At 33.1% G+C, this 19,206-nt stretch overlaps 1 protein-coding gene across 2 annotated transcripts; it reads right to left on the bottom strand.

Annotated features, from left to right (window-relative positions):
- Positions 1-1,520: 1,520 nt before the first annotated feature.
- Positions 1,521-19,176, bottom strand: LOC143072525 (uncharacterized). Of its 2 annotated transcripts, XR_012977220.1 has the most exons (7): positions 17,398-19,176; positions 16,817-16,988; positions 13,836-13,910; positions 11,990-12,111; positions 3,921-4,262; positions 3,078-3,191; positions 1,521-1,635 (listed from the first exon to the last, which is right to left on the bottom strand). XR_012977220.1 is itself a non-coding variant. In XM_076247501.1 (6 exons), the coding sequence occupies exons 2-6, from the start codon at positions 16,919-16,921 to the stop codon at positions 1,590-1,592; spliced, it is 462 nt and encodes a 153-aa protein (XP_076103616.1). In that variant the 5' UTR covers positions 16,922-16,988; positions 17,398-19,176; the 3' UTR covers positions 1,521-1,589. The 2 variants fall into 2 exon arrangements, 1 of the variants encoding a protein (XP_076103616.1); XM_076247501.1 differs by lacking the exon at positions 3,921-4,262.
- Between the last annotated feature and the right edge of the window lie 30 nt (positions 19,177-19,206).

Here is a 19,206-nt window from a genome sequence, read left to right as displayed (position 1 = left end):
CCGCATGTAATTTTATACTGGTTTCTCATTGGTCAATCGTCTGGCTAAAAATAAATGTGGGAAATTTTGGTCAATTTATAACTCTACATTAGTGTCATTGTGTACACGTGTGTTTCATAACAAAATGAATGTCAAACAGCTTATAGCATTGAATGAGGTAAAAAAAATGGTCATAACCTTTTGCTTCTGGGGCAAAGTGGAACGGGGAAGAGCCATTTGGTCTGTACTATAGAACAAGAACTAAAAAAAGGGGGGGGAACGGTCGCAGTCACAGGAACAACGGGAGTGGCTTCCTTGAATATAGGTGGGATTACTGTCCATTCCTGCTCCGGTATAGCAGATGGTCATTTTTCAAATGACAAACTATTACAAAAATTGACTATTGATGAATATTTTCAAAAATACAAGGGGTTCTGCAAGTTTAGGATTTTAAAAATGTCAATTTACCATTCAAATAAGGATTGACATATGTTTTTGTTTTGTTTTCCCTACTCAAAATGATATCAAAATGTTATTAGAAATATACATACTATGAACAAATAGCATTATTAGCTAAATACATCTTTTCATTCAGTTCCATGATACTTCAAAATTTCTCGCTTTTCAAACCTTTTGGAGTTATCTCAATATCTTATGTAAAGTCCAGAGAGAGTCTGAATGATGTCAATAAAATGGGAAAATCTGAGTTCTAAAATTAGAAACTCCTGACACATTCGACAGACCTCAAAAAACACTTATTTGGGTTTGTTTCACATAATCTGCAAAGAATTTACAATAAAGATAATTATTTATAGTCAGAGGGAAGCTGACAGCTTTTATTTTAATAATTTTTATAATAATTCAATCACTGCGGGCTGGGTGTTGCCAAAATTTGAGACGAATGCAAAAAAAATCCCGTTGACCGACTTCTGAGACCTGCTACTAATGATCCCGACAACAATGATAGTCGTGTCATATACCATTGTGTAGATAAATCAATTTAGATTTACGGCATATTAAGTTTAAGTAGGTTTGACAACCGAGAAATCGAAAAATAACGGGAATTCGGGACTGGTTGTCATTTTTCAAAAAATTTAGTTAAGTACCTTGTGTTATATTAAGGTATATAGGAAAAAAAAATTCTGAGACAAGTGCCTGTGGTCCCAGGACACAAATTTAAGATATGTCCATTACATATACATGTAGTTATTATTTTAATTGACTAAAGCTTGTTAATAAACAGACTGAATCCATACATATGTACAATGTGTATATATATTATACTGATATAATAATGTAACATGTCACATGAATTTTATATAAGAAGATCTCATAGATTTAAACTATTTTTTTCTCACAAACTCACAAATTGAATAAAAGTCAAAAGGACTTTCATGTTAAGTTTGTGAGTATGTGATCCAGTTTACAAATCAAATATGATATTTTTGAATAAAATAGGATTTTAATTGAGGGTCTGATCCATCAATTTTGTTTTTGAGTAGCAAACTGTCACAATGATTTCTGTACCTTAATCAAATTTGTAACACCATAAACATTATTGGTTTCAATTGCATAGGGTTTAGGTTGGAAGCAGTTTTCAAACGCATGCATTAGTCTTGGTAGTGTAAAAGCTGCATGTTCAACCATACTGAAAATCTGAAAAAAATGTTTGTTAAAATTATGTATGACATAAATGAAGATATGTAATGTAAGAAAGCAGTTGTATTATAAAATGATGAATTCCATTTAATTGTATGATTACATGAAAGAATTAACTCATTCAAAGTAAACACAAGAGTGCACAGTACGCTGAATTGTCTCAGCTTCTTTACTAATCATTTATATTATGTTGATAGTCCTAAATATAAAGCTACAACTGTCACATAGACTTAACCAAGAAAACTAAACATAGACCAATGAACCATGAAAATAAAGACAATGTCAGATGAACCATGCCAGGCAGGCATGTATAGCTAACAATTCTTCCATACAACAAATATAGTTGACCTATTGCTTATAGTTTAAGAAAATAGACCAAAAATCAAAAACTTAACACTGAGCAATGAACCATGAAAATGAGGTCAAGGTAAAATAAAGCCTGCGTGACTGACAATAGATCATAAAATATTTCCATACACCAAATATAGTAGACCTATTGCATACAGTATAAGAACAAGAATGTGTCCTCAGTACACGAATGCCCCACTCACACTATCATTTTCTATGTTCAGTGGATCGTGAAATTGGGGTAAAATCTCTAATTTGGTATTAAAATTAGAAAGATCATATCATAGGGAACATGTGTACCAAGTTTGAAGTCGATTGGACTTCAACTTCATCAAAAACTACCTCGACCAAAAACTTTAACCTGAAGCGGGACAGACGGACGAACGAACGAACGGACGCACAGACCAGAAAACATAATGCCCCTCTACTATCGTAGGTGGGGCATAAAAACAGACCAAAACACAAAAACTTAACTGTAACCACTGAACCATCAAAATGAGGTCATGGTCAGATGACACCTTACAGTCCTTCCATACACCGAATATACTGCTATGATATCTTGTTCATTGATTCATGAAATGAGGTCAAGGTCAAGGGAGAACTATTTGACCGGCATGAGGACCTCGCAAGGTATGCACATACCACAGATAGTTATCCTATTACTTATTATACTAGTAAGAGAGAATTTAACATTACACAGAAATCTTTACTTTTTTTTCAAATAGTGACTGAACTATGAAAATGAGATCAAGGCCATTGGACATGTGACTGACGAAAAGTTTGTAACATGAGGCATCTATATACAAAGTATGAAGCATCCAGGTCTTCCACCTTCTAAAATATCTAGTGTTGTAGCTGCAGCAATATCACTTTCCCTATGTCGAGATTTCTGTTACAAAAGTTGCAGGCTCAACAATAAGCAGTTGCATTTCATTTTTTTTTTAGCATAATGCAAATAAAAGCATTATCCAAGTAGTTACTGTTCTAATACCTTAATATTGTGTAAAAGGCTGATTGAACCCATGACATACAATGTAATGAACTAAATGCAAAGATTTTGTCAATATCTTAATAGAGGGAATTATATTTACCTTGAAAAAACCTGATCAATGTCTTCATGAGTGTGGCCAACCATCAAAAATGAAACCTTGATTTTTTTTAACACTTTCAGTTCAACCAAGAGGCTGAGAAATCCAAATACAAATCTAGAACACACAAAGTTATGAATTACAAATAATCATATACTATTTAAATTGTGATCAACAGTCAATAATTACATTAGATGTATGTTTCATTATAATACGTTATTCTGATTGGCTAACTGCACATCATGTGTTATTCCTTCAGCAATTGCATTACACAATAAAACTTATCATTCATGATAACACGAAGACCGACAATAAAGTGCACAGGTGAATTAAATAAAAATTGATAAAATTCGTGTTTGTTTTCATGATCCTAGCTAAAAAAATGTAATTCTAAGTATTGAATGCTTCTTTTTGTAACTTCATAGAGTTGTTAAAGCGTTGACCGCGCTTCATACAAAATGTACTTCTGTCAATGCTTTTACACCCCTATGAAGTTACAAAAAGAAGCATTCAATTCTTAAATATTTTTTCAAGATTTACTATCTTGTTATGAACAAGTCCTATTTCTATTGATATCTAAAAAAAAATATTTTTAAATCATCTTCATAAATTTCACCTTTAAATAAAAGTTACCAAGGTTTACCAATGATTAGTTGTATACAACTACTAAAATTCAATTTGTTTCAAGCAGTCATCAATTACTGTATGATGTTCAGTTCGTGCCTGTCATGTTTTAAGGAGTAACATTTAATGTTTTCTGCATCACACATGAGAACAAAAATTGACTGTTGCATCCAAGTGTGAATGTTCTTTTACTTATTTTTAAAACATACAGTATCACCATACCTGTTTTTATTTTCCCTGACACAGTTGTCCATTTGAAGGTAAAGAACATCAGGAAGACTGTCTTTAGTCATAAGGAGAATACTTAGGATTACATGGATTGTCAAATTGGAGGAGTGTGCATACTGGTACTAATCAAAAAATCCATATAATCCTACACCATGCACCAGTGCTCCAACCAAATGCGTTCTCAATCTCCACATTCCTGATGTAAGGGAAGACAGGTATAGAAAATGAGGTATCTCAGTCTTTGATTGGTCCATGCCATCTATAATCATTGACATATATTTATCTGGGTGTTGTCTGGCTTTATGGGCATGTTTGTAGTATTTCCTCCTTTCAAGGCTAATAAAAAAATTGATAACATAATTATATGGTAATAATAATCTATCTAAGTGTGTCTTGCATAAATCATGAACATTTGCACTTACAAACTCAAATTGGTAATAGTTAAAATGATAACAGATTAAACAGAAGTAATCCTGACTGCTATACTCTAAAATATATTTCAAAACAATGTGTCCCCAGTACAAGGATGCCCCACACACACTATCATTTACTATGTTCACTGGACCGTGAAATTGGGGTAAAAACTGTAATTTGGCATTAGAAAAGAAGGATCTTATTGTACAGAATATGTGTACTAAGTTTCAAGTTGATTGGACTTCAACCTCATCAAAAACTTTAACCTGAAGCGTGATGGACAGACTGATGGATGGATTGTCGAATGAACGGACACACAGACCACAAAAAATAAGGCCCCTCTACTATCCTAGGTGGGAACTAAAAGAAATTTATTTCTGTTCTGTTAAGGAATAAAAATTTTAATTCAAAGAGGGGGAAATGAATTTTGAATCCAGATTTTCACCATACCTTCTAGTGTTAAGTTTTAAAAAGAATAAGTTGATTGGTAGCTTAAAAAGTAAAAAATCTGAATAAGACAAAAAAATCATAATCCCCTTAAAGTTAAATGGTTGCTGACATTATTTAACTTGATGTTGCTTGCTGCTGTATTTCATAAGTGTTTTGTAAAATTATAAATCATGCTGTTTCTAAAATTTGATATCCTTAAAATTGCAACCGCCCTCTTTGTTCATGCACCTTTTAATTAATATTATTTGATTACTTGATACAATAAAGCATCAAGTTTGAAATACTTGAAATTATTATTGCGAACCCTATCATAGTTTTCCATAGATTCACCTGCAAGTTACCTGTCCATTTAAACTTTTGGCAGTTCTATTGTCCCATCTAACAAATACAACAGGTATTGTTCTCTGTGTAGTTTATTCACTCAGACCTTTAAATTTCTTCTAGGAGAAATATATCACTCATTGATTAATCTACCTGAGTAAAAAATTGAACTGTCAATGAAGAAAAAATACTTATACCAATACTAAGTAAGGACTCACAAAACTGCATGTGGTGTTGTATTTATTCGATACCTGGAGTAACTCGTTTTTAATGTGTTCAATATTACATTTGTAATACTGATTCAAAAATTAAAAGTTGATTTCTGATCAAATATTCAATATTTTTGTGTGTTTGATAAATAAAAAATTGAATATTATTATTTTTAAATTAAGGTCTTCATAAACATAAGTCTATAAATGAACAACAACAAAAACATGTAAATTCATTGGAAAATACTAAAAAATGTGTCTGAAATAAACTTTTTAGTATTAAACCAGATTTTATATTGAACAGATTGAAAATATATTAATGATAATATTGAATAAATACAATATTGCATACAGTTTATGTGAGTTATTAGAAGTATTTCAATAAAAAAGAAGATAATTTTTTGGTCAGGTAAATTAATCAATGAGTGATATATTTCTCCTAGAAGAAATTGGAACAATTTGTTCCCAAGTTGAGATTTTTAATAATAGAGTTATACCTACCAGTGAAAATTGACATTTATTAAATTAGAATATAATTCGTGTTAACTAGTTCTCATCGCAAACATCTAGGTGATCTAGAAATAAAAACATCCCTAGGATGTCCGATCACCTTACCTGTGTAATACACCCCACTACAGGTAAATATACAGGTATTCTCATCAGTTTTGATTTTTGTCATGTTCCTTCAATCTACACTTACATGTATCTCGAAATTCATCTGGGGGATGGTGGTGGCCCCTTCACTGGTAGGTATAACTCTATTATTAAAAATCTCAACTTGGGAACAAATTGTTCCATTTTTAATAATATTCATTATACCTACCAGTGAAAATTGACATTTATTAAATTAGAATACTCACTGATTCCAAAGCAGTGTTGAATTCATTCAACGGTGGTGGATGAATTTCCTTTTCTTCAAGAAAAAATCCACAAACAAATATCTTTCCAACAGGATAAAATACTACCACCATAACAAAAAACCCACTATTTACATCTATATACAGCTACATGTTATACTGCAAATACAAATAAAATATCATACAAATAAATGAATTTGTATGCTTATATCCTATTCTAAAACTTTAGTGGCATCAAAATCTCGCAAATAAAACTTTGCGAATGTTGATTCAACTGCCCAGTCGGCAGAATCTAGAATTGATTTCAAAGAAGCTCCCTTGTACAAAGCCCAACTTGGAGCTATAGCACGTGTGGAATGTGCATTTACTTTCATATTGTCATCATTATATGCTATTCTAATAGCCTGTACAATCCAACTTGAAATAGTTGCTGTTGATACCGGTTTGTGCGGTTCATTTATTCCCAGAAAAAGCTTAATTCTTTCTGATTCACTCAACTTTCCTCGAAAATTCTTAGTTTTATCCAAATAAACTGAAAGAGCTCTTTTTGGATCTATTAAAGTTTTCTCCGGAAAACTGGGAACAAATAATTTTTCTCCAAAGTGTTTTTGTCTATCTTGCTTGGCTAAGCCATGTCTTACAAAAGTAATACCCTTACTTTGAACTCTCATTGACTTGTCATCAATACGGAGACTTTGCAAATCACTACATCTTCTGAATGTAGTTATGGCAACTAAAAACACTGTTTTTAAAGTTACATGCTTTAAATCAACTTCTTGCATAGGCTCAAAAGGTTTCTTCTCAAGAGCCAGTAACAATAATTCTAAGTTCCATTCAGGTAGAATTTTAACCTTAGGAGGTCTAGAATTAAAAACACCTTTGATAATTCTAACTATGTTAGGATGTTGGCCGACAGGAAAATTTTGCACTGGAGGTAACACTGCAGATAACATAGATCGATAACCTGCTATTGTCCTATATTGCAAACCAGAATGAAATAAATAAGCCAAAAAATCAGCAATCTGATTTAAATTTGCTGAATATGGATCAATTTGTCTCTCACCACACCAGCTATTAAATTTTTCGAATTTTGAGGAATAGTCCTTTTTTGTACCATCGCGCCATGAAGCTGAGAGCAATGTTCTTGCTGATTCAGAAAATCCCTCTGTTTTAAAACGTCTGTCGAAAGAAGCCATGCTGTCAGATTTAATATTTCTGGATTTGGATGAAACATTTTCATTTTGGACTGAGACAACAAATTGTCCATTACTGGTAGTCTTATTGGGCATGCTATCAGTAACTGTAAAATCTCTGTGTACCAGTGTCTCCTTGGCCACTGGGGTGCAATCAAGATAATCTGACAGTGGAACAGCCTCATATATTGCAATATCCTTGGAATCAGACAAATTGGGGGAAACACATACGCGTACATGTTCTCCCAAGGAATTGTCAGAGCATCCAAGGCCAAAGCATTGGGATGAGGAATCCAAGTGCAAAAGATTTCTGTCTGGCGATTTTCCCATGACGCAAACAAATCTATCAAAGGAGTTCCCCATATCTGAAAAATCTGCTGCACTATTGACTTGTTCAGAGACCATTCTGTGGGACAAACCTTTTCCCGACTCAAATGATCTGCCAAAACATTCTTCTTGCCCATTATATGGGCTGCTTTCAATACTATGTTGTTTTGAATTGCTATCTGCCATAGCTCCCAAGTCAAGTAACATAAATTTGGTGACTTCGTCCCCCCTTGACGATTTATGTATTGCACTACGCTTGTGTTGTCGCTCCTTATCAGAACACATTTTCCCTTCAAAATTTTCAGAAAATGCTGAACTGTCAAAGTTACAGCTTTCATTTCCAAACAATTTATGTGCCAAAGTTTCTGTTCTGAGTTCCAAACTCCCTGAAAAATCTGTTTTCCCATATGACCCCCATAACCTTTCATCGAAGCATCTGTCGTTATGGTCACATTGATTTTCGGCAATTGCAAATATCGGCCTTTCAGAGTGTTGGCTGAATTTTTCCACCATAAAAGATGGGATTTCAAATGTTGTGTCAATGGAACATGTGCCAACATATTTTTGCTGACTGGTCTCCAAAAACTTAACAAATGAAGTTGGATGGGTCTCATAAACAGACGAGCATTGGGAATCAATTCGATGCATGATGCCATCATCCCCAAAATTTTCAAAAAATCTAGAGCCAAATTCTGACCTGAAAGCATTTTTTCTAGTAAAATCTGTAATTTTTCTATCCTTTCCATTGTTGGATAAACTAGGCCCTTGTCTAAATGAAAAACTCCCCCTAAGTAAGTTATCACTTGACTTGGAACTAGGCTCGATTTGTCTATGTTTATCATAAAGCCTAGTGAAACCAACAGATTGAGACATTTCAGACGATCCTGAACTAATTGCTGTTGGTTTTGATTGACTATCAACCAATCGTCTAAATATACTGACATTCTGATATTTTGAGTTCTCAGATATGCAGCTACTACTGACACCAGTTTTGTAAAAATTCGAGGAGCACATGTTGGGCCAAAGCACATTGCTTTCCATTGATAACATTGATTTGCTATGCAAAACCTCATGTACGGACGATGTTTCTGAAAAATTGGTACATGGAAATATGCATCGCTCAGATCTATTGAAATTGCCCAATCTTTTGGTTTCATTAGATTTATGACTTTGCTCATTGTGTCCATCTTGAAATGGACTTTCTTTAGATGTGCATTTAATGGTTTTAAATTTGTCACAGGTCTCATTTTCCCGTTTTTCTTTGGCACCAGAAATAGTGTACTGTAAAAACCTGTGAGAGATTCCGGAAAAAATACTTTTTCTATAGCATCTTTTTCTAATAAAGAATTTATTTCTGCCAAAAATATATCTGCGTTTTTGTGAGATAGTTTTGTTTTCTTGATGCCTGTCCATGCAGGTCTTTGAAGAAATTCCAGTTTGTAACCTTCCTCTATTATAGAAAGTACCCACTGATCTGTTGTTATCATTTTCCAATTTTGAAGAAAATATTTTAGACGCCCCCCTACCGGAATCTCTGTACACATCATTAAACATGAGCCTACCTTTGAGTCAACTGTTGTTCTTTCTGGGGATCCGAAAAGACCCCCAGCTACTTTGACCAGCCTTGTTGGTCTTGTCCTTATTTGACTCTTTTGCAGGACCCTTATAGCCTTGATTGTCTCTTTGTGGCTGTCTCCCACTATTTGATGTCTTAGGCACATTGAACCTATTGTTATTTGAGCCTCTAGTCTTATTGGCATTAACAATATTATGCTCAACATTGAACTTGGGAGTTTTATTTTGCCAATCTCTGTCAAAATCTGCCCTTCTCTTCCTACCCTGACCTAGTTCAGGTAATAAATCATTCAATTGATCTTTTTGTTCCTTGCGCTTTTCAAGGCATGTCTTAAGACCATTCCCAAAAACACCTTCTCCTGATAGAGGCAAATATTGAGTTTTGTCTTTTATATCAGACAAATTCACAAGACCTGATTCATGTGATGCAGCCTTACGTCTGACTAAATGAAAGAATGCACCAGTCCTACCCGACTGGTCCAAAGACTTAGTTGACATTGAGAACAAATCTTTCACAATTTGACAACATGATTCTTTCTCCTCATGCACTAAAGACGGAGAATTTTCAAGCTTCCCAAGCAGAGTACCCATTGTCTGTTGCATATACATGCCTGAAATCACATTCATTCGAGACGCCATTTGCCCTTGATATGAAAGTTTTTCAATTTGTTTTAAAGGCTGTGTATATAATTGCCTATGGCCCGTATCCCATGACTTTACTGCCTTTGGCCCATGATTCTTTCTCATCATTGGCTCTAGCAAGTCGTCCAGACTAGGAACTTGCAAGAACTCTACAGCACTATCATGCACAGGAAAACAACTCCTGTATTCCTCTCTATACGCGGAAAGTTTCTCTGGGTGCTGACACCGCCAGGAGTTTTCCAAAATAGTGACTTGTGCCTGATCCATAATCAACCCAACACTACCTTTATCATTGTTTGAGGCAATATCCTCACTAAACAATTCTGACAAAACATTATGTCTAGTTATATTGTCTGAGCTTAACTCAACATCTTTGTTTACATCATTTGAAACAGATTTTAATTGTACATGTTTCATAAACCTTTCACCTTTTCTAGCAACACTACCTGTTGACTGCTCAAATCTAATTTCGCTCTCATTATCTGACTCATTGTCAGAGCGAATATCACCAAGTATATCCCTTTCTATCGGATTTACATGAATAGAAATTTCCGACCTTGCGTCGAAATCTATATTTCTAGAAATTCTAGGAGAACCCAAATCCTCGTCTAGATTTGAAACTAGTGGGATAATGGGTCTAAGGGTGTCAGATCTGAGCAAACCTTGTGTTTCTCTATTCTGACCCCTTGAATCTGGATTAGTTTCAGATCTGGGCATACCTTGCGTATCCCTATTCTGAACTATACTCTCGTTATTTGCCCCTCTAACATTGGCTAACGACTGCATCATGCTAAATAATGTATCAAATTTACTATCAAAATTGTCTTGCAAACCTTGGATTTTCTTGTCATATTCCTGCTGCAATGCAGTTGACTTTGACGGCTTTTTCTTAGCCTTACCAGTGGTTTTGGTTCTGGACATATCTTTACTTGCCGGTAAAAAAGATGGCGTATCTTTGTTTACCTCCTCCGAATTCTCGTGCACCTCGAGATCGGATTCCATGCTCAAAAATATATTTAAATTTTCAATTTAAACGATATATTATTAAAACTTTGTTATCTAAAGAAGTCTTCAATAGAAAAAAACTAAATTTCTAATTTTGTTGAAAACTTTGCAGCGACGAGAACATCTGTTCGCTAGCTCGCAAAAATTAAAACTGATGAGAATACCTGTATATTTACCTGTAGTGGGGTGTATTACACAGGTAAGGTGATCGGACATCCTAGGGATGTTTTTATTTCTAGATCACCTAGATGTTTGCGATGAGAACTAGTTAACACGAATTATATTCTAATTTAATAAATGTCAATTTTCACTGGTAGGTATAATGAATATTATTAAAAATTAAAGGTCTGAGTGAATAAACTACACAGAGAACAATACCTGTTGTATTTGTTAGATGGGACAATAGGACTTACAAAAGTTTAAATGGACAGGTAACTTGCAGGTTAATCTATGGAAAACTAAGATAGGGTTTGCAATAATAAAACTCCTTGAAAAATTTCTAATGCAATTTTTATGTAACATGTTTTTTTCATTGGTTAAAGGTTACCATCAGTTGACTAGGCATAACTAAGGAGGGAACTACAATTTTAAATTGATTGGATCAACAATTGTTGGATTACAACAATATTATCAAAAATAAAACAACACCTACCTTAAATTCCCCATTTTAATGTGATTTTATCCAAATTTGAAACGTAGCAGTTGAAAAGATCACCAGTTTGTAGGTTTTTATAATTAGCCATGACGTCTTTGCACCAAAGTTATTAATGAAGTTCTGCAATTTTTTTTCATTTGACAAATTTATACTTTTTTTCAAGCTCTAATGTATTATATTGTTTTGTAATGCATTAGAATCAGAATAACAGTACTGTAGTTGAAGAGAAATCACCGTACCTTTTGATTTGACGGTCACAAATTTCCATTTTACTTATTAACAGTCTCGTCATGCATCAACAGTAAATGTGCATTTGCAAAGTTCTGTCAAATCAACAATTGAAAGATTCAAATTTTTAACTACAGTATAGTTATTCCATAAATACCATAATTTGGCATTTAAAACAATTTGTTACCTTTGCTTTAATAAATGCTGTTCTCTGGTTCTATTTAATTCCATTCTGGCATTTTGGTCCTTAGTTTCAACCATATTGGTTTTTATCTGTGTACATATGTTACATTTTGATAGCCTTGAATTCTGTAAAAATATATTAAGAACATTGTTTTCTCCCGAGTTGACCACTTATATAGCTAAATTGTTATTTTTTTTTTAGTGTATTATTATTGTTGGCTTCTGCATTTTAGGTATTGAAAAAAAGAAGACCTTTATCATATACTTAATTAATAGATAAATGAAATAAAAACTAGAGGCTCTAAAGAGCCTGTGTTGCTCACCTTGGTCTATGTGAATAATAAACAAAGGACACAGATGGATTCAAGACAAAATTGTGGTTAGGTGATGGTGATGTGTTTGTAGATCTTACTTTACTGAACATTCTTGCTGCTTACAATTATCTCTATCTATAATGAACTTGGCCCAGTAGTTACAGTGGAAAATGTTAGTAAAATTTTACAAATTTTGTGAAAATTGTTAAAAATGGCAATAACTCCTTAGGGGGTCAATTGACCATTTTGGTCATGTTGACTTCTTTTCAGGTCTTACTTTGCTGAACATTATTGCTGTTTACAGTTTATCTCTATCTATAATAATGTTCAAGATAATAACCAAAAACAGCAATTCAGGGGCAGCAACCCAACAACAGGTTGTCCGATTCATCAGAAAATTTCAGGGCAGATAGATCTTCACCTGATAAACAATTTAACCCCAAGTCAGATTTGCTCTAAATGCTTTGGTTTTTGAGTTATAAGCCAAAAACTGCATTTTACCCCTATGTTCTATTTTTAGACGTGGCGGCCATCTTGGTTAGTTGGCTGGGTCACCGGACACATTTTTTAAACTAAATACCCCAATGATGATTGTGGCCAAGTTTGGATTAATTTGGCCCAGTAGTTTCAGAGAAGATTTTTGTAAAAGTTAACGACGCAGGACGACGCCGTACGCCGGACGCAAAGTGATGGGAAAAGCTCACTTGGCCCTTTGGGCCAGGTGAGCTAAAAATGTGGTAACCATTCATTTAAGCTCACAATCTGCCTCCGAAAGAAGCATACATTTTTGTTAAAGTCCTTTTTTTAATGTTGAACTAACAGGAGAAATAGAGGTTATATCGAAATAAAAAAAGAAAGAAATTACAGAAATCGCTTAAATTTTATATATATTTAGTTTATGTAAAGCTTATTTAAAACAATAATAAAAAAATATAGGTAACCGATGAGTAAAAAAATTATTTCAATCTTAATGCCAAAAAATGGCATTTTTGCACCAAAGGGAGATAATTTGGAGATTTTTCAATGATATAAACATTTTAAAAGTCATCTGGAGCCCAACCGAATCCATAATTTTGATAGATTTTTGTACCAGATCATGAAGCATTAACTAATAATGTAATAAATAATATGTGTAATGAAAAAACAAATGTTTAATTTTTTGCTGAAATTTTTGTGAGCCTCCTGAACTCTACTCTAATACTACAAAAATAGATGTGCTGGATTACATTGACTTCTTTTTTATATTTCAATCCACAATGTGACATTGTGGATTCGTTTATTCTTCGTGGCTATCAATTTTCACTGTTAAGGTAAAATTGTATTTTCATCGGTATATCATTTCTTGGTACAATGTATTACAAGTCTGTATATCCTCATATAAAAACAATGTACTTTGTTAAACATATAAACTTGTGGTTTTGTGTGCTAACCAAATTCCAATAAAGTTGCTATCCCACTAATATTATATCTGCAATAAAGTTATTTAGTTATCAATAATTTCTGAATTTTTTTGAACAGCTAATCTTAGTCACCTACCAGTTCATCTAAGTTGCTTTCTTTGGACTGGAGACCCATCTTTTGACTTTGTACTTCAACTGATAAAGCCATCACCTATCAAATAAAACGTTATCTAGTTACCATCGTGTCATAAATTATGCTGAGGAACAAATTTATAGAACCTTGCAAATAGCAAAATGTGGCAGTTGAATCTAAAACAGGATATGTGTTAAACTAAAAGTAAAACATGACATTGGGGACAATTTGGGGTTAATAATTATTATCAAACCACTATTTCTTCAACACATTAATTTGGATCAAGTTTATCTGCATTATCTCAAGTGTGACTGCAAAGATATATAGTTTCTACCACTGCATGATTTTCTAACATTATGCAGGCAAACTTATTCTTCTTTTCGAATGATCTGCAAAAAGATGTGTTCTTTCTATGTGACGTCATCAGACATGGTCGGCTTTTTTCATGCCATCACAATGGGAAATTGAGAGGAAAGCAAGAAAAATTGACGTCATAATTGGATTTTAACCAATGAAGTACTGAGATCAAACGAACCACACTTTGATTATTTTTTTTTTATAAAATGTGTGCAGAAAGGGATAAATTGATGAAGAATTAGAAAAATATAGATTCTACCACTGCACTGAGTGTAATACGATATTTATTCACTCTCGACATTTAAATTTTCAAATTTAAAACAATGGGAGGTTTGCCTGAGCGTTTTAAATATTTAAAATTTAACTGTCCAGAGTGAATAAATATCGTATAACATGAGATTTGGTGTTGGAATCTGTTTCTCTAATGATTTTCTAACATTATGCAGGCAAACATATTCCTTCTTTTCGAATGATCTGCAAAGATTCACAATACAAAGGGATCTTCCTCTGCTTAATTAAGTCCCTAAATAAACATGCATAGTTAAGTTTCATATGTGTTCTCTTAGGAATACTGAATAACAGATGGACGACCACACAAAAACACTAGAAGCTCTCAAGAGCCTGTGTCGCTCACCTTGGTCTATGTGCATATTAAACAATGGACACAGATAAATTCATGACAAAATTGTGTTTTGGTGATCATGATGTGTTTGAAGATCTTACTTTACTGAACATTCTTGTTGCTACAATTAACTCTATCTATAATGAAGTTTGTCCAGTAATTAAAGTGGAAAATATTTTCTAAAAATTTACAATTATTTACAAAAATTTATGAAAATTAATTGTTAAACAAGAATGAGTCCAAAGTACATGGATGCTCCACTCGCACTATCCTTTTCCATGTTCCATGGACCGTGAAATTGGGTAATAATCTAATTTGGTATTAAAATTAGAAAGATTATACTATAGGGAACATATGTACTAAGTTTCAAGTTGATTGGACTTCAATTTTATCAAAAACTACCCTGACCAAAAACTTTAACCTGAAACTTCCACTTTCATTTTCTATGTTTAGTGGACCGTGAAATTGGGGTCAAAAGTCTAATTTGGCTTCAAAATTAAAAAGATTATATCATAAGCAACAAGTCTACTAAGTTTCAAGTTGATTGGACTTCAGCTTCATCAAAAACTACCTTGACCAAAAAACTTTAATCTGAAATGACGGACGCACAGACGGACGCACGGACAAACGGAGCCACAGACCAGAAAACATAATGCCCCTCTACTATCGTAGGTGGGGCATAAAAATAACTATAAAGAGCAATAACTCCTTAAGGGGTAAACTAAAAACTTTGTAGATCTTTCTTTGCTTCACATTATTGCTGTTTACAGTTTATCTCTATCTATAATAATATTCAAGATAATAACCAAAAACTGCAAAATGTCCTTAAATTACTAATTCTGGGGCAGCAACCCAACAACAGGTTGTCTGTTTTGTCTGAAAATTTTAGAGCAGATAGAAATTGACCTGATAAACAAACTAACTCCCGTCAGATTTGCTCTAAATGCTTTGGTTTCAGAGATACAAGCCAAAATCTACATTTCGCCCCTATGTACTATTTTTAGCCAGGCGCCAATCTTGGTTTGTTCGCAGGGTCACGCCACATAATTTTAAAACTACATACCTGCATGATGATTGTAGCCAAGTTTGGTTTAATTTGGCCCAGTAGTTTCAGAGGAGAATATTTTTTAAAAGAATACTAAAATTTTAGAAAAAATGGTTAAAAATTGACTATAAAGGGCAATAACTCCTTAATGGGTCAACTGACAGTTTTGATCATGTTGACTTATTTGTAGATCTTACTTTGCTACACATTATTGCTGTTTACAGTTTATCTCTATCTATAATAATATTCAAGATAATAACAAAAAACGGCAAAATTTCCTTAAAATTACTAATTCAAGGGCAGCAACCCAACAATGAATTGTCCGATTTGTCTGAAAATTTCAGGGCAGATAAATCTTGACCTAATAGACAATTTTAAAAATGTCAGATTTGCTCTAAATGCTTTGGTTTCAGAGATACAAGCCAAAATCTACATTTTGCCCCTATGTACTATTTTTAGCCATGGTGGCCTTCTTGGTTGGTTCGCAGGGTCATGCCACATAATTTTAAAACTATATACCCCAATAATGATTATGGCCAATTTTGGTTAAATTTGGTCCAAATTTCAGAGGAGAAGTTTTTTGTAAAAGTTTACAGACGACAGACGACAGACAACGGACGCCAAGTGATAAGAAAAGCTCACTTGACCTTTCAGTTCAGGTGAGCTAAAAAATTAAACCAAATACTGAAACAGTTCACTACTATCAATAAAAAAATCTGGAAAATGACAGATATATCACGTATCATGATAACACTCTTAAAACTGTAAACTTGTGTTGTTTATAATATAAATTCAAATTCTTCGTGTACATATTGTCAATATTTCCATTTCATTACTTCAAAAACAAATTTGGTGTAGAAAATTCAGGGGAGGCAACTGCCTCCCCTGCCTCATAGGTAGTTACGGCCCTGCATCAAGTTAAATCTTATTATAACCAACTACATTTTCTATAGTTCTTACCTTATCATTCAGAGCAGAGTTTTCTGATTGAAGTTCAGCATTTTTTGTGGCAAGTTTCTCCATTAATTCTAATTTCTCAGATTCTCTCCTTTGACACCCTTCCATTTCTATGCTTAAATCTTTATTGCTAATTTTAAGTTTTGCATCCAATGAAGCTATTGTATTTTGTGCTCTGAATAAAAGAGAAATTTTGTTTAATATCATCTACAAAAGATTTTCTGGTTTCCAAAATAAAGATTATTATTTATTGCCTAAAAAATATTGTCTTGTTTAAAAACAAAACCTGGAAAACCTTTAAATTTTCTCAGTATATAAATTAAGTTTTGTGGAAAATTGTATGACTGGCATTGTATTTTAGAGATACCTTTTAAATATTTTTCCTGATTTTTTTTTATGATGTGATAATAGGTGCAGATCTACATTTAAAATGAGTGCATCAAAAGAAGCACCTGGTAGAAACTTAACTGATCTTTTCCCTACTTTTAACCAAAATAACCATATTTTGGTGTCATTTTGGTCTCTTGTGGACAGTTGTCTCATTGGCAATCATACCACATCTTCTTTTTATATATTATATATACCTTTTGAAATCTGATTGTAATTCATGTGTTCAGTTTTATCTTGAACTGTTTTATTTTCAATTTTCTGTTTCTGTAACATATGTTTATAAATTTATTCAAAGTTTCTTCATCTGTTTTGTGTTCCTCTTTCAAGCAAATGGTTTTATTTTGGTATGTATGAAGTTCTGAAAGTGTCTCACGATGTTTCATTCTTAACTGTTCAAGTTCCTTCATGGCTGTTGTATATGGAAGCAAGTCATTTTGAACCCTGTCATTTCGTACCCGAATCTGCCATTTTGTACCAAACATTTACCATTTCATATCCACGATAATATCCATTTCATACCCAATGGGCCAAATGCATTTACCATTTCGCACCTCATAGACTTAATACATGTAAGCTATTTTTGTATAGTTTTTCATGATTTTAATGGATTTTTTTATAAAAATAAAACATGTTAAATAAAATTGTGCATCTAGACGTAACAATTTTATAAAGACCGATGAATAGTTTGATTAAGCAGCATTTGGAAACTTCAATAGTTACAGTTACAATTTGTTTGTTTGCAGGATTCGCCCCAACCTTGTTTTTCTTGAAACAATCTTTACTTGTATACTTGTAAGTTTTCTGATGTATAAGTGCCATTGAGGATGAGTTCTAGTGGTTTTTTCTACCAGACAAAGCAGACTAGTAGCATTTCGTTAATTTGATTGTTGGGACAGACGAGACCAACCACTTGTATACAGATAAACAGAATTACCATATAAGCTTATGTTGTCAACACTATCAGAGAAGAGTTCCCATAGTCGAATGTGGTACAAGAAGGCTTCCAATAATGTACAAGTGACATATCTGACTCTAACAGTTAGTAAATAGACTTAACAGTGACCTATAGACATAGACCACTAATTGTTCTTGATATTTGAAACTGCATGCACATATACGTTTTTGAGAGAGATTATTTATCTTGTGTCCGACGAAAACTAAATGCCTGCATGGTTATATCTTGCCATACGTTCGTGTTGGTTTGGTGAGTGTTCTCTCAAAATAGTAATTCAAAAATTGTTTTAGTGAGATGTAGATTTACACCAATACCGAATTTCGTCTATATATTTCACAAGCATATACCACGGAGAAGCTCTGAAGGTATTTACTACTTCCATTTTGTTTGGGTGTTAAACATCAATGTTTGCAGCAATATTTAATGAATAAAATGATGATGGTAGAAACAAATATGAGCGTCATGTGGCAAATATTACATGATCTCAGACCATGAGTTGTCAATCTGTATTCCAATACAACCATATTGAGTTGCTAGTAATTTACAGGGTTCTTATGTCGTTTGACTCCGACACACATCTTTTACTTTAAGATGTATGAAAGGTTCTCTCTCTCTATATATATATGATATGTAACAATAATCAAACTGGTATGAAGATTTTTTTAAACAGTTTACACAATCATTAATAAAGAATCACAGCAACACTACGATATAACAAATGGAAAACTTAATTATTTTTAAGTTATAACCATGCTATGCAGACATCAAGTAAGTGCACGTGAACATCAATTAGGAACACAATGTGTGATTTTGTATAACTGAAAATATCAAAGCAAGCAATAACTTTGGCATGCAAACATTTGTTTCCCAATGTGCCTCTCTTTTTATCTCCCCTCCTTTGCAATAACTATTTCCCTTTTTCGTCGATCATTTATAATAGATAAAAAAAAATGAAGAAACTATACCAATTCAAGAAATCCACTTCAAGGATTATTTTTTTTAAGAATGATAAATAACGACATTTGTATTATTATATGTACATGTAATA

Source organism: Mytilus galloprovincialis, chromosome 4, assembly GCF_965363235.1.
Source record: "Mytilus galloprovincialis chromosome 4, xbMytGall1.hap1.1, whole genome shotgun sequence".
Lineage (NCBI taxonomy): Eukaryota > Metazoa > Mollusca > Bivalvia > Mytilida > Mytilidae > Mytilus > Mytilus galloprovincialis.
The sequence above is the reverse complement of the archived record's forward strand: the minus strand, read 5'-3'. Positions and strand labels throughout refer to the sequence as shown.